This window comes from Suricata suricatta, chromosome 1 (assembly GCF_006229205.1).
Source record: "Suricata suricatta isolate VVHF042 chromosome 1, meerkat_22Aug2017_6uvM2_HiC, whole genome shotgun sequence".
NCBI lineage: Eukaryota > Metazoa > Chordata > Mammalia > Carnivora > Herpestidae > Suricata > Suricata suricatta.
The window spans coordinates 183,814,456-183,839,364 of NC_043700.1; the positions used below are offsets into that span (position 1 = coordinate 183,814,456).

The 24,909-nt window shown below is 36.7% G+C and overlaps 1 protein-coding gene across 3 annotated transcripts in view; it reads right to left on the minus strand.

Moving 5' to 3' along the window:
- CPEB2 (cytoplasmic polyadenylation element binding protein 2) overlaps nucleotides 1-24,909 on the minus strand; it is a 60,574-nt gene that overhangs the window by 24,305 nt on the left and 11,360 nt on the right. Inside the window, exons 1-3 of one of the 3 annotated variants that reach the window (XM_029948603.1) lie at nucleotides 23,243-23,328; nucleotides 10,006-10,056; nucleotides 2,420-2,443 (exon numbers count right to left, since the gene is read on the minus strand). The exons of the other annotated variants lie outside the window; for them this stretch is intronic. Coding sequence (XP_029804463.1) covers nucleotides 2,420-2,443; nucleotides 10,006-10,015 — 34 coding nt within the window. The 5' untranslated portion in view covers nucleotides 10,016-10,056; nucleotides 23,243-23,328. Of the gene's footprint in view, nucleotides 1-2,419; nucleotides 2,444-10,005; nucleotides 10,057-23,242; nucleotides 23,329-24,909 lie in introns of those variants that run through there. 3 annotated transcript variants of the gene reach the window in all.

The following is a 24,909-nucleotide window of genomic DNA, read 5'->3' on the forward strand; positions in this document are numbered from 1 at the left end:
CAGCTTCTCTGTGCCCGGGCTTAAAGGTGAGTCAAAGGTGTCAAGTGAGAAAAAAATACTTCTTCCCCAAGTGAACTACAAAGTCAAAATGTCTTACGAAAAATAATACTGCTCACCCACTATTACATGGGTAGATGGTGAGGTCTCATTTTTGGTAAGAACCATATCAACTCATTGTGACACATCCTGCATGAGCAGTAGATCAGATATGTGTAAGACTTTCTTTTTTAAGAAAGAAAAAATGACTAAATGAAGTTAGTAAATGCAGTTTCTTTGATGGACCAAACCTTGAACACGAAGCCCATAAAAGGGGGATCTTGGTAGCTGAAAAGTTATCAGTCGCAATAATGGCATTGTATCTGGCACAGAAGGGGGAAAAATGAGTAGAAAATAGGAAGAGAGCCAGGCTACTTCTCGTCTTTTCTGAGTCATTCCTTTGGTATGTGTGGGTTTTTTTTTTTTAACGTTTTATTATGTACTGTATCAAAGTACTTTCAAATTCACATGAACCCTTTCTATAGGTATTTCTAATAGGTGCACTTTCATTTGATAATCAAAATTGAAATTTTAAAAGCAGACTGACTAGTCACAGAGAACCAGCTAAAGAATTACTAATGCCATACAGTTTGAGAGGAAAATTCAGACATTATTTCTCCATACTGAGCCAAGTAAGTGTGACAGCAGTCAGTTTGTCCTAAAGAAAGCTTCTGTGGAAGGCTTAAACTGTGGGAGAGCCTTCTTTCTTCCAAAGCTGGCATGCTGTCCTGAAGTACAAGAGATCTTATAGATCTCTATCCTCTGAGAGCCATAAGGAGCAGTAATAGGTTTCTATCTGAAAGTAGAAAATCTTGCTTTTTCTCGGGATAATAATCTACAATTATTGAACTGAGAAAAAAGAAGGTAAGCAGTAACAGGACTTTCTGACACGTTGCTCCTGAGAACTTCCGAGGTCATGATATTATGTTGGAGTATGCCAAATTAGTTAAGAATAAGTCACTAAGGTTAAAAGATGAAAAATGTATAAAAGGAAAAGGTCCTAAATTAAATTGCTCTATACTTTAAAAAATACCTTAACATCATAGCTTAGTAAGTGGGTTTTCCCACATGGACTGAAGCTCCAAATGAAAAAAGCACAGTGAGACAGGACAGTCCACAGAAGTGAAAACAGGCACTAAAATTCTAACCTTCCCCTGCTCTTCACAGTTGCTAGCAACAACCTTCAGAAAGTAATTCAGCTTTAGTTTCTGAGTTCTGAGTTTCTATATCCTATAATTTTTTTCATTAGAAAATTAAAGAACCAAGAGATTTAGTCAAGAATTGGAAAAAATCGGATTCCAAAAATGAAGTTATATTCACTGTGAAATACAAAACTGGAAATACACTTAATACAGAATACTCGTTTCTGTCGTCAGTGGTGGCAGAAAGATTTAGCTTGTTTGTTTTCAAAGTGCACATACTCCTGTATATGAAAAGAAAGTGAAGCATTGGCACACGTTTATAAAATGTATCCAAAGGCACTATTATTACAATCTATCCTCCAGGGCTCAAGGGAGATTTTAGGGGTCAAAGCAAATCGTTTTTACTCATTTTGGTACTTATGACAGCTAGAGAAGCATCATGACCACTGCACACTTTGAGGATAAGCTAGCAGTGTTAAGTTACTTTTGCTTCTTCTCATTCCATCTATTTTTCTCCCTCTCAGTCTCTTAGCACACGCAAAAGAGAAGCTAAGTTTAAGCCACAGACACTGTCAGCTGCTTTCCAAAGAGGTTTAGTAGTCCGGCATCTCACAGTCCTCGTTTTGTCCTTCAGAGAGCAAGAACCCAAAGAGGAAGACTGTTGTGGGGGAGAGAGAGGGTGTGTGAAGGAGCATGAGCATGCCTGCCTGGTGCAGGGAGGGAGAAGGAAAGCATTATACTCTCAGAAGACACAGAGAAATGTTAGCAACATGATTTCTATACGCCAGTGTTAACAATAGCCTACTTGGTATTTATTTTCAACTGGGTCAAACATAAGACTAATAAGCTAGGGTTGTAAATTATATACTTATAGAAGTGACAACCAGTTGTAACTTAGCAGAAAAATCATATTGCATGTCACCTTCACTAGTATTTATTAAATATTTTTCTTAACCAAAGTGTAAACAGCAGCTTTATTTTAAAAGGTATAAAAATAACTTTATAATGTTAAAATCTAAATAGTTTAAAAGGAAAACATTTATCAAATAACCATATTAGTATGAAAATGTGCTTTAAAGTTAGGAGATATAAGATTCAACAATTTGACAAGTGTGCAAATCAAAATATAACTTTTCTGTGAGTTTTCAGACAGTGCATAAAAAATATCTAGGCTAATTATAGAGTTGATCAGTAAAACCCAATTAAAAACAGTTAAACCATAGCAAACAGAAATGAATTACCTCGTCTTCGCCCATAACTCCTTGCTGCATGTAAACAAAGGACAAATTGTAAAATGTCAGAACTAAAAACAAGCCCACACATACAAATATCTGTGATATGAAAAGCTAAGTGGGCATCTAGTAATTAGGGCCACTTTGTTTTAAGGGCTAGGACAATGTTACTGTGTACTATCTGCATGTGTTTTACCATTTACAAACCACTTTTATTATATATATATTTTTTTTTCAGAAATATACCAAAAAATGAAATTAACAGGAAATATACAATTTATTCTCATACATGCTCAAATTCATGAGTAAATATTTTTTTCATCTGATCAGGATGGTAATATGTAACACCTTACGGTTAAATAGCATCCCAAGCAATGAATGCAAACAACTTGTATTAAATCCTCATTTTAATAATTATAAAGAGAGACATAGCAGATACAGTCCAACAGACAGCTATTCAAATCCAATTCACATTATACCAAGCCCTGTGTGGAGAAAGTATTGGAAGACACAGAGGAATGAAAAGATGTTAAACTGATACTCTGAAGCCTGTAGAGCTTCATCAGAAGGTAAAGAAATCAGTCCATGCTCAAACTTGCTTAGTTGAAAAAATGATTAATGATATACTACAGTTAACAATGCTTTAAATCCATTTGGTACATTTTCTAACCTCTAGCTAAGTGCTTATGTCCTGTCTCTGGGGTAAAAGGGATTCAGACACAAATTATTATTAGTATCATCATAGAATAGCACAGATGTTAAATACTCTAAAAGTATAAAGCAAAAAGGGATTTCAAACTACCTTAATAACAGTTTACATAACTCCATATGGAGAAAAAATACTGCAATTAATTCTCCATAATAAACTACCAGCTTGATAAAATCCACAACTTATTTTTAAATAACTCCTCCCTACAAATCTTAGTATATAATGAATATTTTTACCCTGGAATTAATGTGTGAAATCAAAGCAGTAAACTAAAACAAAAGAAAACAAAATCACTATTGAAATCAAGATCTTAATCCATGTTTCATGAATTTTTTAGGCCTGGAAAAGTTTCTTTCTGAATAAATTTCAAATCGAAACAGATGTTAACAGTTGTCAGAAATGTAGTCTCACCGAAAGTATAAAGCAAAGACCAAAGGAAGACATTTCACATTACTTAAATACATTCTACTATGGAACGTTTAAAAATGTAAGTTTTTAATATAAAGAAGTGTATCCACAGGTGATAATATAGGATTAATTACCCTACAGTAAAAGCAGGAGAAACAAACTTGCCAACACTTAGTCATTACATTTTAAATCAATAATTATAAGCCTTGCATCAGAGTCTTTTATACAAGATAACTTCATTTGCATCTCTGCCTCTCTATTGTCTTTATTTAGCTATAACTGCTGCAGATTTAACCTTTTTCGAAGCTCCAAGTACTTCACAGCCTAGCAGATTGCCTCACCCAACTGTACATTCATTTATATATAAGCTTACCGGTGTGCGTTTTTGTGTATCTATATAGTGTATATGTACCTTACCTGTATATATTATATATAGCTTACCTGACATATATACTAGTTTAGAGTGAGGTAGGGGTGGAAGTAACATTTAGAATTATGCTGTGAACTCCTGCAAGACTTATAAAGGCCTTAAAAACACAAGGTCACAAAGAGATGGGAGATCAACTATGGAAAATATAATAAGGATTTTTAAAGAGCTGTCAGGAACAGACTATACAAGAGTGAATTCTCTGCAGTCTTAATCATTGTATTAAGTGTGTGGAAATGGTCAGCAGGCTCCCAAACAGTCACAGCATAAGTCTAAGAAGTTAGGCTTCCTATTTATCTCTAGGCATGATCAAAATGATATTAAAAGCCAGTATAAATTTGCTTTATGGATTTCACTCATGGGTGTAGAAGATGGTCATTTACAAAGCAAATAAAACTACTCTCATCAAGTTTAAGGTCAAGTTATGAATTATAACAAAGTAATAATGTGGCACATGACTCCTGACCTACTGAGAAAATTAATGACATCACAACCAGTTTATATCCTTAGCTGTTATGTTCTCTGCTGAGGTTACTCAATACTAAAATAGTCAAAATATGTATGAATGTTCATAGCGTCTTAGGTCTCCTCTCATTCCAAGGCTTGAACACATTATTTAGAAAATTTCTCCAACTATCTCACACCTGAGGAATTTTAGAATCCTGTAAAGAACTATTCCACTTATTTTCTGGACAACTCTCAAATTCCAATTCTCTACATCACCAAAAATAGAGAGCTGACTGCAGCTGAAGCTAGACCGTCTGAAACACACCCTACCCCTCGTCATGGAGACAGCCAATCTGCCACGGCCACACCCAACAACGGTTTATGAGGTTTATGAACTCGCGTTCCTACCCGTGTGCTTCTTACATGAATTTCTGTTCCACCATCACTTTGATTTAGAGTTACCAAAAACCCCAATGAGAAAAGAAAATCATTAAATTACTACTCATTATGTTTTAATTAAAGAAGCCTTCTTTAAACAATATGTCCTTCCAAACTCATCTAGAATAAGACTTAGGGGGGAAAAAGTGAGCAGTGTTTGTATAAAAACTATTTAGAATATTAAATTTCAGTCACATAAGTTTTATAAAACATTATTAAAAAGTACAACTCATTCTGAAGTAAAGAACTGGCTATTTAGTATATGTGTGTAAATATGTGTATATATACACATATATGCATCTGTGCTAGATTATATTTTTTACATATGCATTCTATTTTATTATTTTTTTAATGTGTATTTTATTTTTGAGAGAGAGAGTGTGAGAGAGGGAGGGGCAGAGAAAGAGGGAGACACAGAATCTGAAGCAGGCTCCAGGCTCTGAGCTGTCAGCACAGAGCCCAACAACGGGGCTCGAACACACGAACCATGAGATCATGACCTGAGCTGAAGTTGGACTCTTAACCACCTGAGCTGAAGTCAGACTGAGCCACCCAGGAGCCCCTACATATATGTTTTTTAATGAAGATAATGAGAAGGCTATGAAAAAAGACCTTTCCTGCACAGTGACTTTAAAATTTGGTCCTGAGTTATCAGTAATCTTATTTAGGTTCTAACCCACAGCTACTAAAAAAGGATAGGATGATTATGACATTCTCTTTAATGTCTTTGTGCCCCTATATATTGGCTGTAAGCAATGGCTGTGATACCGGAATTACTGCAGCTGGAGGAACAGATAGGGAAACCTACCAAATTAGCTGGAAATATTTAGGTTAAAGTTCTCTTGGTATGAAACTAAAGAAATTCTTATTTCTTGCTCTAAAAACCAAAAACCAGGAGAGAACTATACCCCCAAATTGCCCTTGTCAAGATCTAAAATAAATCTGTTACCCACTCCACTTATTCCATTAGCATAAAACCAAGAACTGACTGCATACTCAAATTTCCTATTTTCAGGACTTAGTACATTTAGAGTGTCTGCCCTCAGAAATACAATTTCATTACTAAGTTTTCTTAATTAAAACAGAAACATAACTTCTCTCCTCCCAAAAAGTAGAGCAAGCTCTTGATTATAAACATAGCTGTATATGGCTAATCACAGCACATTTAAATTTCAAACTAGCTTGCATCCCCCTATGCTTCTGCTATCTGTCCCCCCTTTTGAAAAGCTTATAAAAATATAAGCTCTTTCTCTTGGGAGAGGGGTCAGGGGAGCACAACATGATCCAAACTGAAACAAGTTCTTAGGGTGGCTTTATTTTTCTTCCCTACTGAGAATAAACCCGTGAGATTTACACACTGAGAAGTACAAACATTCAAGCTGTCATTCTAAATTCAGATAGTACTTACATTCTGGTCTTAAGACAATCTACCCATTCCTATATAATGTTACTTCCCTAAAGTGCTTCTGGATGCTAGATGTGGACTCTTCCACGATATTTATTCAATGGTAGCAGTCTCCACCAGTCAAATCAACTTGATTCCTACTTAGACTGAGGAACGTGGTCTGTTCAGGAGCCTACCTGCAGTTACATTTCTACGGCATTTTTTATTGTTAAGTTTTATTTTATCTACTCAACTTCAAGAGACATTTAGATGTGGGATTATAGCTCTTTTTCTGAGTTAAGAGAGGTTCAAATATAAGGATCTGCTTGAGGTATTTCACAGTTTTCCTAGTCTGACCATCTTCTTGACCTTCACGCCATTCCCTGTTTATTCCTTAAAGGAATATCTCACAGTTTAACTATAATGTTAATTGACCAGGAAATCATGAATCATGAAAGCTTTTTACAACATTAGCCTTATCCGCATAAGAACTACACTAGGATTTCTAATATTATTTTTATTAAATGGACTCAAGCACCTAGTAATTGCCTAGTAACATCACAGATTTCTTCCAGTTCTGTATTTTCTAAGGAATGTTCGTGAATTGTAATAGTCATGCATTTATTTTAACATGTGTTTGTGCACCACCAAAGGTTGCCTTGGGTGCCACACAGGACGTGTGCCAGAGAGTCCTTTTGCTTTTGACCCACATTTTGTTCTTACATGGCTTCTTCCAAATGGATCTAGTGGGACTTTCTGTAGTAACATAAAACAAACCTTCTTTGGTCACTATATATACATTGAATATCCTTCAAATACTTGAAAATCTTGGTTACATCATCTTTTAATTTCTATTCTCCAACAATTTATGTATTCACAAGACATGATTAATACTCTTTCAAAGTCATTTTGTCACTGCTTACCACCACCCACTGCCACAGCTAACTTACTTTTAGAAACTGTTCCAAACACTTTACATGAATGAATTCCCTCACTTCTAAAAAAATAATCCCCTGAAGCAGGCTATATTTTATCTCCTTTTGAAATAAAGAATCTGAGTTGAATTGAAGTTAGGTAAGCTATCCAAGGTAACACAGCTAGAAATAGCAAAGTTAGGTTTAAATCCAGATAATCTAGCTCCAGAGTATGTAGTACCAACTACTGTTAACTACTGCTAAACCACCACACACACATGGTGACGACTTAGTTTATTACCAAATATTGATTTTCAAAGTTGATAATATTAGGTATGCTTATTGGTTAAGTAACACAACTTACTTGATAGTAATGAGTTCAAATCTGTAACATTCTTTAAAAAGTAGGTCTATGTTTTGAGATGCTATAATTCCTTTAAACAATAATATTTAGTAATAATTAAGTACAGGCAGAGGCCTGGTATTGGCATCACTTAGTTCCCATATTTCCTAGGGAGACAATATGCTAAGAATATAGTTGAACTCTAAGAATTAAAAGCTGCTCAAGGAAAATTTTCCCTTACTTTTTATTGCCATTTGCCCACTTGTCTCTTCAATGACCTTGAGGTCAAAATTACTTAAATCTTTAATATTCAGATACTTCTCTATCATATAAATATACCCAATTTCTTGATTTCTGCTTCCCCTTTAACAATGATCCCAAAGGAGCAAAATGATTTCTTTCCCCCCTTTGGATCAAACTGTCCCTACTGACCTAAACACATTTGATTTCCTAGTTTCATTATCTTTCCTGTCTCCCCTATCCCCTGCCAGAAAAACTTCAGGATATCCAGGTCAGCTTACTGTGTTGAGCATGTTACATGGCTCTGAGGTGGCAGGCTATGAAGAGTGCTCACAGAGTGAAGAAGCAGATTTGACCACATGATTCAGCGCCTGCCTGAAATACAATATTCTTGTCTCTACTAGGTGAGAAAACACTTATAACCTAACACCTAGGTTATTTATGAAGGCTTTAGGCAACTGATGAACTCAATTAGTTTAATAATATTTAGTGTAAAAACAGTGTGGCTCCTAGGCTCTTTCCTGATACATAACTGGTGTATTCTACTGTGACTACAACAGTTCTGAATCATGCTAGCGTAGTATGCACACAGAAATCCCAGAACATCTGAGAACGATCTAATTAACTGTCTACACAGGACCTTCCTTCAAATGGATCTTAACAGAATATGTGAAATATACACAAATTCAATTTTTCTACTGACTTGTTTTTAGAAGTTAAAATAGAAATGATCTTTATTTATCACACAGAATGTCCCAAAAGAAAATTATTTAACAAAGTCAGGATCAATATATAAATAGCTCGTTACTTAATTCCATCGTTATTTTATAAGTCAAGTTGTGAGGAGAATAAAAATTATGACCTATTTTCAGCTTGTAGACTCAATTTCATCAATGTAAGTTTCAGTCACAGATACAGAGTTTAGGGACCAGCTCCTCAAGTGACATGCATTAATTCCATGGTAGAAAAAAGTTGACTAAAGAAGTCCTGGAAGGCGATTTCTAGTACCTTTCTGGTCGAAGTCTATGTAACCACCATAATTTACTGAATCCATGAATGTGGCCTGCTGGATTGCTTTAAGATTCAGCCCAGACATGGCCTCAGCCTAGAGAGCACAATCAAGGCCCCAGTGTTAGAATCCTGACAATCTGACCTCTAACCATCCTTCAAGATCCTAACACGTACCCTGATGCTCAGATCAGGCTGGCATGTGGTGGGCACCTCAATATGTAACAATCTAATGTTGAATGAAGCAATCAATCACATTACCAGACACTCTGCTCCTTCAGTTTTTCTCTCATTCCAACATCCTCTCTGATACCTTGACAATCTCCCAGGGGGCCTGGACTTTATTCTCACCTTTCTGTCACTACAGTCTTTACTTAGTGTGAGTTCGAATGGTCTAGCATTACACTGGCATTTTTTCAGTCTTTGTTCCCCAGCCTCACTATCACCTGTTTCAACAAAGCTTTAGTTGAAAAGGAAGAGCCAAGTCACTCTCATGATATGGTTCTGTATTTTAAAGTAAGTACTACATCCATTCTTCCTTCTCTTACTCCTTTCTTTGTGTTCACCCTCTGACTTAAAAATACCTTTGTGAATGATATTTTAATCCTCCATGTCTACTCCCACAGTCGTGGATGTGCTAAGTACTGTGACTTGAAAACAACGTTTGTTTTCAACAGAAAGAAAACAAACTTTAATGAAAGTTTATTTATCCTGTTTCTAACTCCGGTGAAGTTCACTGTGTAAACTTTCTAGTTAGAATAAATTAAGTTAGTGTGAGCACCATATTTTCACAGACTCACAAGTATATTCATTCCTTAGTTAACATAAGCACACATTGCTATACTAAGTAACAAGTTCTACCCACTTTGCAAACATTATCTCACTTAATTCTCATAATATTCCTTGAGATTGTTATTCCCATTTCATAGATGGGAAATGAAGGCTCACAGAAGTTTCTAAACAAAGTTATACCAAAAACCAGAAAGCCAATATTCAAACTCAGGCCTATCTCTAAAGTCTGTGATCAATGAATTAAATCACACTATCACAAATACATTGCAATAATTGCTTTGACAGCTAAAATTTATACTCTAAAGTTTAGAAACAGGCACATTCTTGTCTCCTAATTCTGCTTTCTGTACAGGAATGTTGTAGCTTTACCTTTATACTTATAAAATAATTAAATCCTATGTATGTGGAAGGTGTTAAGAACCATGTACTCAATCACATTTATTTATAAACATCAACTGGAAACAAAATATCTGTATAAAACTCACCATTTAACATCAACAGATTATCAGTTCCTGGATGTGGATAGCTCAATCGACCTTTAAAAAGACACGAAAGGGAAGTGTGAAGATTATGGAGCTATTTGAAAAGCACAGAAAAGAGAAAATAAATAAGGAGGAAATTACTGAACACAGTATATTTCTTAAATAAAAAGCTAATATTTAACTCAATGCATATTAACCAAAATCATCTTTAAGATCTGAAAACAAAACATAAAACAGTTAACCTTAGTTCCCAGATCATAAGACCACAATGTGATTTAGGAGCAATGCCTAGAGAATAAACCTATCTGTTTTTTGAAATGTAAAAACAATGTAGGTATCCTAGTCCTTCAAACTTAACATAGAATGTAAAAATTTTTAAATATTTTCAGAACTGTTTATAATTCTCTCCACAACTTTCTTTTTCCAAAAATAAAATCTGAAGGAATTTATATCCTCACTAGAAAATAACCAAAATATTAAAATAAAAAATGAGTAGCAAAAACTCATCACAACTTGCCATTTAATTCACTGATTTTATATATAGTTGTATTTAAATAAGTTTGATGAAAAAAGATCCTAAATGTATTATTACAAATTATATTGCAAGTTTGATCTGTTCAATGTTTACAACTGATATAATAAAACTATAAAACATGAAAATATTAAGGCTTAAGAGCATGGTAGCCTCCGGTTTCCTCGGAGCCACTCCTCATACAAGAGCGCTGCACTTCACACATGCAGAGAGGGCGACAGGACCTTAGACACTGTGGCAAAGAAAAGGTATGCAGGGACACGCTGTGGTTTATTCAGCATTTCTACCCTGACTGTAACGCTTGTTTGACTCAATGCCAACAGTAAGGATGATCACTGTTTAGAGTCCATTAAAATACAGGCTTTTCCTCTACTGCCTGAATCTCTGACGGACGGTTAGGAAAGTTCATTAAAATCCACTGAGAAAATTACAAGAACGAAATGTTCGTGCAATGGCATGTCAGCAGTTCTCCGCGCAGCCCCTTCACAGACCCGTGAAAGTGCGAGATGCACGGCCGCCGGAATGGTGACCAGTAACTACCTGTGTGAATCCGACATGATTAGTAAGGGGGGCAGGTTAACCGGGTCTGCCTGGACCACCTCAGCACGCACGCTGCCCTCTAAGGCCCTGTATTACGCCCAAATACCCCATACAAAACACAGGCTTTTGTTTTAATTATGAAACTAAAGAATTCAATCATCTGCCAATGGAGGAGATAATCCAATTCTCATACTAAAATATACATATTAGACATACAGTTATAGATACACACATACACCTACGCATAAACACACTTCATCTGGGCTCTAATTTAACGGCAGCAGGTTCTGTTTTCAGACTTAACATGGTGAAACAAATTTACTGTCCTTCAAAATACACCATACTCTCTCTTATTTACTTCTGCATTTAACATGACACTAGCTAAACTAATAAAGCTGTCATACTCTAAACACACAAATAAGTTTATTGTTGTTAATACTTTAGTGTGGAATGAGAAATAAGTGAGTACATAGAAAAGTCACCAAATATAAAGAGTTGGAAAGCAGAAGTTTTCTAAACTGGATTTCAACAGCAAGGAGCATTACTTTGCCTGAAGCATCGTAGCTTATTTTGGAAATATGCCTGTTTCTAAACATCTTGTTGCACATGACCAAATTTAGAGAATAAATTAAGGCTGTGAAAACATACTGTTATTTCTGACTTGAGATTGAAATAAAACCCCTACAAAAGTGGCAACCTGTTCTGCTGTTCATGGTCTCGTACACCTACAAGTGTGCAGGAGATGCTGAGTCTCTGTTCATGATGTAGTACCAAAGACAGGGGAACAACTTCAATAAAGCTTGCCAGGTGTTGTAAAAGAATTATGTATAGTATCCTGTATCCTATATAAAAAACACAAGGAATATTTAACCAAGACTATAGATTCAGGCAAGACTTCCTAGAAAAGTAAACTGAGCAAAGCTTTAAGCGCAGTTCACGTCAAAAGACACCCAACTTTCAATGCCGTGTAATTATCCTCTAACAGGCTGGCTGTTCGCTTTCCTTTCCCAAGACACAAGAAGAAGGTATTTTCACTGCGAACAGTCTTTTGACTTCTTGGCTCTGAATGGACTTAAAAGGCATACCTCATACAAAAATTTCAAGATAGATACCTATTTGTAGGATGTGTATTTGTATATATGTTCTAAAATACAGTTCTCCAACAGGAAAATCTTTCAATATAACTAATCAAATACACCAAAATGAAATAAACAATTCAGACTTTTTAAATGATCTGATCCCGTTTCCTCAATCACAGTGAAATATTAGTACATATTTACAAGTTAAATTTAATTTAATTTTACCTAGAATAGTATTAAAATTACTTCCACAAAGAACATGCCAATTTATAGTAATAACTAAAGTTTGAAGGCTCACTCCATGCCAGGAGCTTTTCTAAGTTCTTTACAACCAATTATTTAATCCCTAGGCCGATCTGTGATTTAGGTACTATTATCTTCTCATCCAAAGATAAAGATACTGTGCAAGGTTAAACAACTTGCTCAAGGTTACAACCACTGGCAGGATATGATCCTAGGCGGTGTGGCTCCATACTCTTAATCACTACCTTGTAATGACTTCCTAGTTGATAAAATATAGAGAAAGGTATGTATGGTTGGTTACACGGCAAATTCCTATACTAAATCCATTAAAAAAACTCCTGCACTGATTATGTAGTATGTATTAGGTAACTTACACTTTAATACAGAAAAAAACACACATTGCTATAAAATCAGTTTCTCCCTACTGTGTAAAAGCCCCGTGGCACAGAGACGGCTAGCTGTACACTGACACGTGCACCTGCCAATGATGGGAACCCCAAATCCCAGATAAGCACAGAGCTGTCCAGCCTCCCTTGTAGTTAAGGTGTGCCCATGTGAGTAAGATCTGGACAATGGGATGCAAAACAAAATTGTCATGTGCAGTTTCTGGGAAGTGCCCTGGGAAGGGAAGATCTGCCCTTCCCTCCACCTTCCTCCTGCTGGCCAGAATGCAGATGTGGATGGCTAAACCGAATCAGCAGTATTAGCTTATCCGCCCCAAGCTGGGCGGCAAGGACAGCAGAGCAAAAAGATAGGAGCCTAGATCCATGAACCCCACTTCTAGGAGTGGGGTTCTTTTGGAAGAGGAAGGAACTTCTGTCCTGTTTAAGCTGCTTATGTGTTTTCTGTTGTCCCAGAAGAACCTAACCTTACAAAGAAAGCCCTCCAGTATAAATCTGTGCCAACTGAATTTTAGGGAACCACGTTATTATATATTATTGTGAAAATATGATAAAGTATAATAACTTCATTATAGTTGTAATATATGTACAATTAATGGGCATCTATTACCTGTTGGCACTTTTTTTTTTTTTACATTAAGATACTATGAAATTTAAGATAAGTAACTTTGAAAAACATATATTTATTCTTAGGTGTCAGGTGAATAATTACGGGACCTACAATATCTTTAAAATGATCTCTTCAGTCTATTGTGGTTTTAATTATCTGTATAACACACATATACAAGGCAATGCATGTTAGCCATTGCAGATGAATATTCAAACAGCAAAAACACAGAAGTATGACAACTGCATACAACTCATCACAAATCACCAATTACTAAAATTTGAAACAATGCTGTATTTAAAGACACACATTAAGTCAGCATTAAAAATGATTTCATATACATTTAAGTTCTTCTACCAAATTACCTATTTACTCAATAAAAAGAACTTGAAAGTAGAGATGATAAAAAATGACACTTACAACACTTCTCAGATTGAAACATACTTTTAAAATTATAGAAATGTGACTTAGAAAGGATAAAATGCAGCAATCGTTTTCCCAACATCTTTTAATGTTTGTGTAGCCTTAAGCTGAAAGCCCCTAGAACAAGTAACTTCTAGCAACCCATTTGCTAAAGCATTGTATTTCCCTTCCCAGATATCATACTCTCTTGGTTTCCTCTCACTGATCCTTAAATCCTCTCTGCTTTGTCTTCCTCCTCTGCTTTTAAAAATGCTGGAGCCCCAGTATTCAATCCTGGGACTTCTCTTTCTACACGGCCTCCCTAGGTGGGATCATCTACAGAAACTTCATACATCATCTCTAAGCTGACAACTCCCACATTTGTGTCTCTAACCACAACCTCACTACCTCAACCCCAAACTTCCCCAGATTAGCAGAGAGCATGGTCTTCCCTCCATATGGTTGCTCATCCCCAAACCTTGGGTTACTTCCGCACCTCACTGTGTGTAATCTGTACAAATCCGTCACTAAATCCTGACTACTCGATTTATAAACACAGACCTAGATTTGACTGTTCATGAGCTCCTTCTTGGCTTCCCCAGCCCAAGCCATCCCCATCTCTTCACAGACTCCTAGAATAACCTGACTGTCTAGTCTCCCTTCAGCAGCCCGAGAGATCCTCCTTAAACCTCAATCAGCTCATGTTTCTCTATTACCCCAAATCCTCCCATGCTTAGAATATCTGGCTTTCATCCCCGACCATCCTAACCACACTGGCCTCTCTGCTATTCCTCAAACATGCCAGGCATATTGTCATTTCAGGATCTGTAGATTTCCTCTTCTATTTAAAAGGCATTTGTCCAGATATGACCAAAGCCTGTACCTCTCACTTCATTCAGGTGTTTAAAAGACGCCATCAGAGACCATCCTAAAATAGCAGTTTCTTTTTTCTCTTTCCCTTTGACACTATATTTTTTTCTTCATAGCACTGATTCTTACTCCCGTCCTTCATTAAAACAGACGACCCATGAGGGCAGGACTCTCTTTTTTACTCTCTACTGTATCTCTACCACCTAAAACAGAGTCTAGTAGGGGCGCCTGGGTGGCATCTGACTTGGGCTCAGGTCATGATCTCGTGGTTTTTGAGTTCAAGCCCTGTGTCGGGCCCTGTGCTGACAGGTCAGAGTCTGGAGCCTGCTTTCGGATTCTCTGTCTCCCTCTCTCTCTGCTCCTTCCCCCGCTCGTGCTCTGTCTCTCCCTCTCTCTCAAAAATAAATAAATAAATAAATAAAGCCTAATATATAACAAGCACTTAAGTATTTGTTAAATCTATGAATGAGTATCTCATTCTATTATGTGACCCATGCTTTTACCAAAAGCATAGTGCTCAATATGTATTCATATGTGGGGCAAAGGAAGGACATTCTCTCAGTAAATGGAAAAATTACAGGTAATTTTTTATCAGTTCATTTCTAAACCTCTTAAGAATGGTGAGGAGATGGAAGAAGACAATTCTTCGTTTTTGCTCTCAAGATAAATTTTTCCCTTTCTCCACAAATATTTTCTTTTTTTAATGAATACATCCAAAGCACGATCTCCAAAGTCCCAATATTCAGAGTTGATGGTGCCAACCCATTTTTCATTGGTGATGATGAAATTACTAAGGAACAATGTCACACATTCTGCTAACTCCTTTTAACAGAAAAAAAAATGTTTAAACCACATATTAGAATCATAAGGGGATTAGGTTAGAATTAATATTAAACCAAATACTAAGAGAGGCAGCATGCTAAGGTGGTCACAAGCACAAGCTTGTAGGAGCTCCAACCCTTCCTAACATTGCAACGTGGACAACTGTTAGTAAGCCACCACAGTCGCCCGAGTGTACAGTTAAGAGTAAATAACTGCATCTTGGCTGTGAGAATCACGAAGTTAATATGCACATGTAAAGTCCTCAGAGCAGTGCATGGCATGCATCAAGTGCTCAATACCTGATATGTATCATGCCTTTTATACTGTGTGTATGTGTGTTGATTATTCACATGAACATAGACATGAAAAGATCCTTCTTATATGCTTTAAATATAAAGCATTGCTCCCACTGGTTTGGTAGACTCTCCTAATACTTTATCATTGTCTATGCTTTACCTATATTTCCAAATCTAATTACCAAAAAAAAAAATGGTTCATAGGAAGTCTGGTAAAATCCACTTAGAATGTGGTCATTACCAACCTTGAATAACTCCAATCTCTGCTCAGATCCAAGGGGCAGGACAGTCATTCCTGACCTCACTCCCAAATCTCAATGTAAGCCTCATAAAAGCCTAAGAATAAGATCATACAAATGCAGAAAAAGACCCTTAGATCCAAAGTACCAGATCCCAAGAGAGCAACAGAATCATTCCTTAATAAAAGCCATCGATCTAAGTAAGTTTCCAGGAAAACTAATCTAGTTAATTCACTCTTAAAGCAAGGTCCCACTGTAAATGTTTTTCACTGAATAATTATTTACAACTTTTCAACCTTTTATCTAATTAATATTAGAAAATAAACTAAGAAACATCAAGGAATATAGAATATCAAAAGGTTTGTTTCAAGTAAACACAAAAAAGAAACAAACAATAACAACAGAAGACTAAACCTAAGTCATTAATCATCTGGTAAGATAATGTACCATCATAACGTTATTACAATAAAACTGATACTAATTAAGATCTATGTAATGAATATTAAAATCAAGTTGAACTAATGGTTGCAAAACCTTAACCTATAAATGAAAACAATACTAAGAACAACAAATGGGCAATCAAGAATTGCCAGTGACAGTGTGAACTGGCATAAAACCTAAAAAGATTTTGGTAAAAATGTCTAGAACTCAAAAACAAAAATATTAAGTCTATTCTGTGAAAATAAATACAGGAAAAGCTCACTGATTTTCATTTAAAAATTTGAAATACCTCAATTTCCAACTGTAGGGAAATGGCTATGTAAACTATTTTAAATGCATGTAAATAATTTTTTAAAGTTCTAAGTAAATATTGACAAAAAATATGAAATATTGTAGAAAACTGCTCAGTCATTTGACAAATAATTTATCGAGCCCTTTCAATTTGTTTTGAACTATAATGAATGCTGATTCAAGGTACAGTACAAACAGGTGGTCACTGCTCCCACGACACAGAACCGAGTGAAGGGTACAAACAGTGAAAAGAAAACAAGCTAATGGATCAAAAATCAATGAGCAAAACACTCCACTTAAGAGGAATAGAATTCTTCAATCATCTTTAATAAAGTAATCTACTAATGACTAGGCGTGTTGGGGGTCTTCACTGAAAGGATTCAGTAGACTAGGGATTACAGAGACTTCCAATTGAACATGGAGGACTGAATGCCTGTGTCCATCTTTGTTGCTTTCTAAAACACCTAAAAACGACATTATGGAGGTTTTAAAGAGGCATAACCCCATCAGGACAAAGAAAATAAAACAGGATCACAGAAGAACTATGTCACCAAAGTTTTGGAAGCTGTGAACAGGAATGGCTGAGGGGTTAACTGCCTTTATAGACCAGAAATCACTGAAACCTCTGACCCCTGTACTGGTGCATGCCTGGGAAGACTACCCAGAAACAAGCCATTTACCGTAGTCGAGCTTCCGGAACAAGAAGCCCTAGTTATCACTGAAACTAGAGGTGGGGTGGAACTGAACACAGGAAAGTTGAGGACTGCCATTTAGTTTTTAAAAGAATCAGAGAGAGACACAGCCCCCTCTTTGGCTTTTCTAAGAAGGCTAGAAGTTAGACCTCCAGCTCCCAGACAGAAGAATGGATGACATACATCTGGTGTTCATTTCCCAGACTGAAAGAAAAGACCTAGAAACAGACATTGTGAGAGTTCCAATGGTTGGTTTGTAGCAATGTTCACTCGTTTGTTCAAACCCAACCACATACATAGAGCTTCCAATCATCATTGTTGTATCTTATCTTTAAAAATGAACAGACAGCAAAGGTCCATAAGATATTTGATGAACACCTTCAGCATGAATAAAAGAACAAAACCAAACAAACAGAAAAGAGAAATTTAGAAGAAGTATAAACAATACAAGGAAATGGAAAAATAATCTTCAAACACTATAATATAATGTTTAAAGATAAGCATACCAGAAAAACAATATCAAGGAAGAAAAGGAAAGTTCAATTAACTTTTTTCTTTTATTTTTTAAAATGTTTTATTTATATTTGAGAGAGAGAGAGAGAGGGAGAAAGCGAGCGAGCAAGCAGGGGAGGGTCAGAGAGAGAAGGAGACATAGAATCCAAAGAAGCCTCCAGGCTCTGAGCTAGCTGCCCACACAGAGCCCGATGTGCAGCTCGAACCCACGAACCATGAGATCATGACCTGAGCCGAAGTGAGATGCTTAACCAACTGAGCCACCCAGGTGCCCCTCAATGAACTTTTTTAAAGAGGGTCCTAAAAGTTCTTCAGAGAAAAATTTTGAAATAGAAAAACCAATAAGAGGGTTGAAAAATAATAAATGAGGAAATGTCTCCGAAAGTAAAACAGAAGATAAAGCAATAGAAAACAGGGAAGTAGATGAGTATAGGGAGTTTACTATTCAAGGAACAGGAGTTCCAGAAACAGAAATATTAAAAACAGAAGGGAATAAATTATCAAAATGCCAAAAATATTCAAGAATTGAAAGAAATCAGTCTCCAAATTAAAAAGGCTCAATGGATGTGCCGTGAAGGAAATAAAACTAAGAAATGAAAGGAAGGAAGGAAGGAAGGAAGGAAGATAGGCAGGGCTCCCCCATGCATACACACATCAGAAGATCCATATTTCATTATTATGAAATTTCAGAACCTCAGGCATGAAAATATCCTAAAAGCTTCCAGAAAGACAAAAATTTAAAAACCACAAAGCAAGGCAATCAATCATACAAATGAACAGGTATCGTGATGGTCATACACTTACATAACCTGTGAGGTAAAAGACAATGAAGCCCACTTTCAGTATTCTCAGTTACAAACATGTAGTTCCACACCAGCCTGTCATCTTACATAGAATAAACATGTTTTCATTCATATCAGATCTAAAATGTGTGTCCCACCTGAAAGAAGGTACTGTAAAACAGCCTCAATAAAACAAAGGTACAGACCATCAAGAAAAGGATATAGAGATCAGGACAAGGATCCCACAGGAAGAGACGCTCCCAATGTTCTGGAAGCCCCACAGTGACAGTTATGAAAGGCTACAGAAGGATGCCTTCAACAGCAGGAAAAAAAAAATCAATCTAAGATTATTTGATGTATTGAAGGAAGCTTCAGGGCTCAATTGATACATTGATACATTTCAGAATGAATCAGGGACAGGCACTTAGATAACAACACAATCAAACCAAAAGAGGATGATTAATTCCAAGAAAAAGAAAAAAGTTACATTACAGTACAAAACATGAGGTTCACCCATGAGTCTCTGCATTATCACGGCAATATACCTCCTGATTTAAACAAAAAATGGTCCTAGGATCATTTTGAGAGGACAGTGCAGGGTAAGTGGTGGGGGATGGTTAAGCCAAAGTACATACACAGTCAACAGATAATACTTAAAATGTAGAAAAATTTAGAAGCCTTAGCATATTATTAACACATGATTATACGAAGAATCCATTAAAAAAAGGTTGAAAGGAATACCTCTGAGGAATGGGCATTTGAAGCAAATAGAAAAGAATGAAAAAGAAGACTTCTATTTTTTGTTACAAAACCTTACTGGCAGTATTGACTTACAAAATATTTTTAACGTTTATTCATTTTTGAGAGATGGAGAGAGACAGAGCATGAGTGGGGAAGAGGCAGAGAGAGGCAGATACAGAATCTGAAGCAGGCTACAGGCTTTGAGCTGTCACCACAGAGCCCAATGCAGGGCTCAAACCCAGGAAACGTGAGATCATGACCTGAGCTGAAGTTGGATGCTTAACCAACTGAGCCACCCAGGCCCCCTAGAGCTATTTGATTTTTAACCTAAGTACATATATTTTCAAAAAATACATTATTTTTTAAAAAGTTAATCAGGTTTCAGAGAAGATAAAGATTTGGATAATGGAAATACTTTAAGCTTATACGCAAAGATTAGAAAATATTAGACACCAAGGTATCAAACATGGTTGGTTATTTTAGTTTGTGGAAATAACTGATGATTGAAAAATTCTTCCAGATTTCCCAAATTTTCTTTAATGAACACATTATTTGTGTTGTAGTAAGAAAGCATTTTAAAAAAGGATAAAGTCCTATACTCTAGTGGGAAAACCTTCATCAGAGATTCAAATACCCTTCAAACTGTATAAGCAACTAAAATTCACACACCTAATTAAACCAAGCACTCAGATTTACCATGACAAATTCTATATGAAAAATGTTATATTTCTTGCTTTATTTTCAATTTAAAAATAAGAGTTATAAGCCTATAATTAAAGTCCAAATGAAGATTTGTGGTAAAAACAGACTTTTAGTAAATCCATATATGCTCTGAAGAAATAAATGTGGTTTGAAGAAAATTCACTGTGGTTTCTGAATGGTTTTAGTTTTTGAAGATGAAAAACTGCATATTGTTGTAACTCAAATTGTTTAAATAGCCTAAAATGCCTGAAGAAGTAACAACAACGTTTTAAAATTTAATAATATTGTTAATTATCTATTATTGCAACTACCTGAAAAGAAATATAAATAAATACAACTTAGAAATCTCTATTCATGATACTATACTTCAAGTAAGTTTTCTAAAACAAGAACTTTTACAACCACATTTCCACAACTTCCTCTTCAACCTGCAGACATTCTCACAGAAAACAAAAGTTAAAAATCTTGAAAAGTATACCTTTCTTAAGATGATTTAAATTCTGAGTCATTTGAAGGGTAAAGTTATTAAGGTATCAGGCATATGACAACAATCAACAGTGAGCATCTCTTAAAGTCAAAATAATAAAATGGGCATGGCTTCTACGTAAATATGATTTATTTCAAAGTTAATTGATTTTTTTCTTATTTATCAAGGCTTATGGTCTATAGGAAAAAGAAAAACAAATGAAATCCAGGAGAAAGAATATGTAAATTTGACCTCTTTTAAAAAAAAAAACACTTTTAGGTGCCTGGGTGGTTCAGTCAGTTGAGTGTCTGAGTCTTGGGTCCGGGCACTACATCGGACTTTGTGCCAACAGTGTGGAGCCTTCTCGGGATCCTCTCTCTCCTTCTCTCTGTGTCCCTTCCCACTTGTGTGTGCTCTCTCTCTCTCAAAATAAATAAACATTAAAGAAAAAAAAGCAACATTTGCTCTAAAGACTGAAAGCACACACAGCAATCCCTCCTTGATTATCTTTCATTGAAGACCTGCTATTACACATGATTTTCATTTATACTTTTCTGGAATTTGTGAAAAGTTTGACTCCAGGAAACACAAGTGGGCTGAAGAAAAGTAAATTGAGTTCTGAAGGATGCATTCTTCTCTCTGCCTGAGAATCAGTGAAGGCAGTGTACCAGGGGCTTGAGAATCAACATACCTGCTTGGGCATATATATGATTGGTACTAGCTGTATTCTGCACCCTGCCGTATTTTAATACAGAGGGTGCGATCTCTGGGACTGGGCTCCTGAAACCAGCCTGATAAATATGCTCTCCGAGTTCGAGAATCTCTGCCTGGCTTACAAGTTCTTAGGTTCAAAATGTAAATTCTGACACCAGAGACTTCCAGAAATTTATACAAGTTATTTTCTGACTTTGTACTTCAAATTTACATTACGGCCGGCTAAAGAGAACCAGAGGGAAAAGGAGACTAGAAGAAAAGAGGCAAGAATTGATTTGGTACCACAACCACTTAGCACCATACACAGAAGCAATTCCTTATCTTCTCAAAAGTTATTTTCCTTAAAATAGCAGAGATTCTACTTCAGGAGTCTTGGAAAATAGGCGCGTAGCAGTCAAGTAATAAAAATGATGCTAGACATGAAAATACATAGTAAATAAGTTTTAGAGGCATCCACTTTTAAACATGTGTTGGCATAAAATCATTCTCTAAATCCTTTTTCCTGAATTCCTTTAAATTGTTTAGGAAATACTGGTAAAGTCATTGTGACTTGCTAAAGCAAATACTTCCAAGAACTGTTATATTAAACTGCACTGTTTCCCACAGCTTTCAAATCATTTTTTTTAGCTGAAATTAAATTTTTCTGTTTACTCTTATGCTTTTTGTTTTTTCGTTCACTCTTACAATTTTTGGTAAAAATGCTTACACAGTAAGACCTTTTTGCAAACTGCTGAGGGCAGGGAGGAAAGAGAGCTTAACAATAATCACTGTCTTGTTCTTTTGTTTAAAGCAGAATGAACTGACCCACACATACATAGAAAGATCACGGATTATTTAATATAGGTATGCAAAAACAAAACTGTAAAATCACGAAACCGCAGTTGGCAAAGCATGATTTACTTTAACCATTAAAAGAATCCGTATTTGTTCTTCCTTTGAAAAGAAAAATATTTGCCAAGAATGAAGACAGTCATCACAAAGGAGATGTTAATGGCAAGGAACCAATGCAGAGTAAATAAAAACAGATCAGTGTCACGAATACTAAGGAAAGCATGAAACGGTGCATTAGTGCTCGCGATCTGGAGCAGAAGACCGCACATGCTCCCGAGGGCTGACCAAGCAGTTACATCCCATTAGCATCAGGTAGCCCTAAAAGAGCTTCGCCAGGACCTGTCTGCTTTCAGTTCCTCAAATGTGACAAGCTCTTGCATACATCCTGGCTCCTCTGTCTAGTTAACACTTTCTCCCAGTAACTCTTCATCTTTGTGCTGTGCAAGCTTAAGGTCTTAGCTTTCTTCACTCCACAGATGAATTAAGTACCTCTCTCCCCTTACCTACAACCTACCCAAGCACCGAATCGTCTCCCTCCACAGTACTTCTAACACTTTGGTTATAGTTTATATGTACATAGACCTTAGTATATTACACATACGTTTGTACGTTATACATATAACTATAAGCTCTTTTCTTCCTAGTAGGCTATAAATCCCACAAGAACAGAGACTGTATCGGTTTCACACAATTACAGCCGAGGTCTTAGGCACACCCTATGGACTAATGCGCATCCAGAGCTCCATCTCTGTTTGCCGTCACTTCACATCTGCAAGGCCCAAGGAGACAAGACCCTTCCTACCTACTAGGCTAAACCATAGAACCTTAACGGTAAATAACAGAGGTTCTCCTACTGACCTGTAAAAACCACTAGAGAGTGGGAAAATGGAAAGAAGCTGTAAACTGAAGTGTTCTGGGCCTCAGTGGGGATGGGAGGTGCCTCTGTTCCTACAATCAGTCAGTTCTTAGGCCAGGAACCTGCCAGACTTTGGATTCCAGAGAGCTGCTTGATTCTCCTTCTAACATTAACTCTTACCTTGAGCAGTTTTCTCTTTTCCTTTAGAAAAGTAAAACCAAATGCAAATTTATGGTTTCTGCCTTTTATTTCTGTGGAAGCCAGCCTCCATGACAGCCTCCACTAAGGCTTGCCTCCTAGTACTCACATTTCTTGAGTAGCAGCCCCCAAGCCCCAGTTGAGTAGGGCTGACCTATGTTGCTGATAGGATGTCATGGAAATGATGGTGTAAGACTTCCAAAGCTAGGTCACAGAAGACCCTGAAACATTCACCTCAAGCCCGATCTTTGCTCTAGGGGCTGGTGGAGGGGGGGGATTCAGAAAATACAATGTGACGACACCCCAGCAGCCCTGGGGAAAGCTCAACGTGGTGAGTAACTGGGTTCTCCTGCCAACGGCCTGTGCAAAGCTGCCAGCCACGTGAGTGAGTCACCGTGGAAAAGGAGCATCCAGCCCCAGTCAAGCCCTCACATGACTGCTACCTCATGAGATCCTCAGCAAGAACCAAGCACCTAAATTACTGCTGAATTCTAACCTACAGAAACCATGGAGCTAATAAATGTTTATTGTTGTTTTAAGCTGCTCAACTTAGGAGTGATTTGTTACACAGCAGTAGACAACAATATCTCTCATCACTTAAGTGCACATGGAAAATTTCCTAGAAACTTCCATCACTAATAGAAAGGTAAACAAGAAATTCATTAAAAAATTTATACTGCAACTCCCTTCTCCCTTCTCCCTTCCCATGAGATCCCATAAGGAAGACAAAGTACATGGCTGCCTTTTGAAAACATCTAAAAAGGATAAAATGAGATTAACTCCTTTTTTGGGGGGAAAAAAAAGAAACAATTTCCTTATATTAAACAGTGGACAGAATTTTGTGCAAGGAACGGAAAGAGGAGATGGAAGAGACGGGACAGGGGCTGCAGTGCTGTCCTGAAGAGGAGGACTCGGAAAGGAGGATGTTCCCAGACTGGTTTCTTCTGTTTTGTCACAACACTGCTTCAGCAGGTTTTACTGAGGTCCCACCCAGAGGAACATGCAAGATCAGAGGACGAGGAGGAAGACAGATGACCGGACACCCCAGAAGGCAGTGAGGTCTATACGAGTAACAAAAGTCTGTAAGTAGCAATGTGGCGGATCAGGATCATTTTAAATAGCTATCTGATGGCAGTATGCATGAGTACCAGTCTTACTTCTTTTTCTGTAGAGAGAAGATTTCCCAATGTTTTTCTTTTATATTTTTTTCTTTTTATTCCCTATCATAATAAACATAGGCCATAAAACACTCCTAATTAGAAACAGAGAGTTGTGGGGTGCCTGGGTGGCTCAGTCAGTTAAGCCTCTGACTCTTGACTTTGGCTATGGTCATGATCTCATGGTTGGTGGGAGTGAGCTCCACATCACTCCGTGCTGACAGTGTGGAGCAGTTTGGGATTCTCTCTCTCCCTCTCTTTCTTCCCCCACCCTGCTCGCTCTCTCTCTTAAAATAAATAAACATTAAAAAAAAACCCTAGAGATTTGTTACTGTAATTCCTAAAGATGGGACTGAGCACATTTTCCCCCTTTCCTTTCTAACAAAAGAATTTTGCATTCACTTGAGATTTGCTTTTCAATTATTAAATTCCTCTTGGTCTTACGCTGCTTCCATTTTCTTTTTAAAGTCTTCTTTCTAGGTTTCCCTCCAG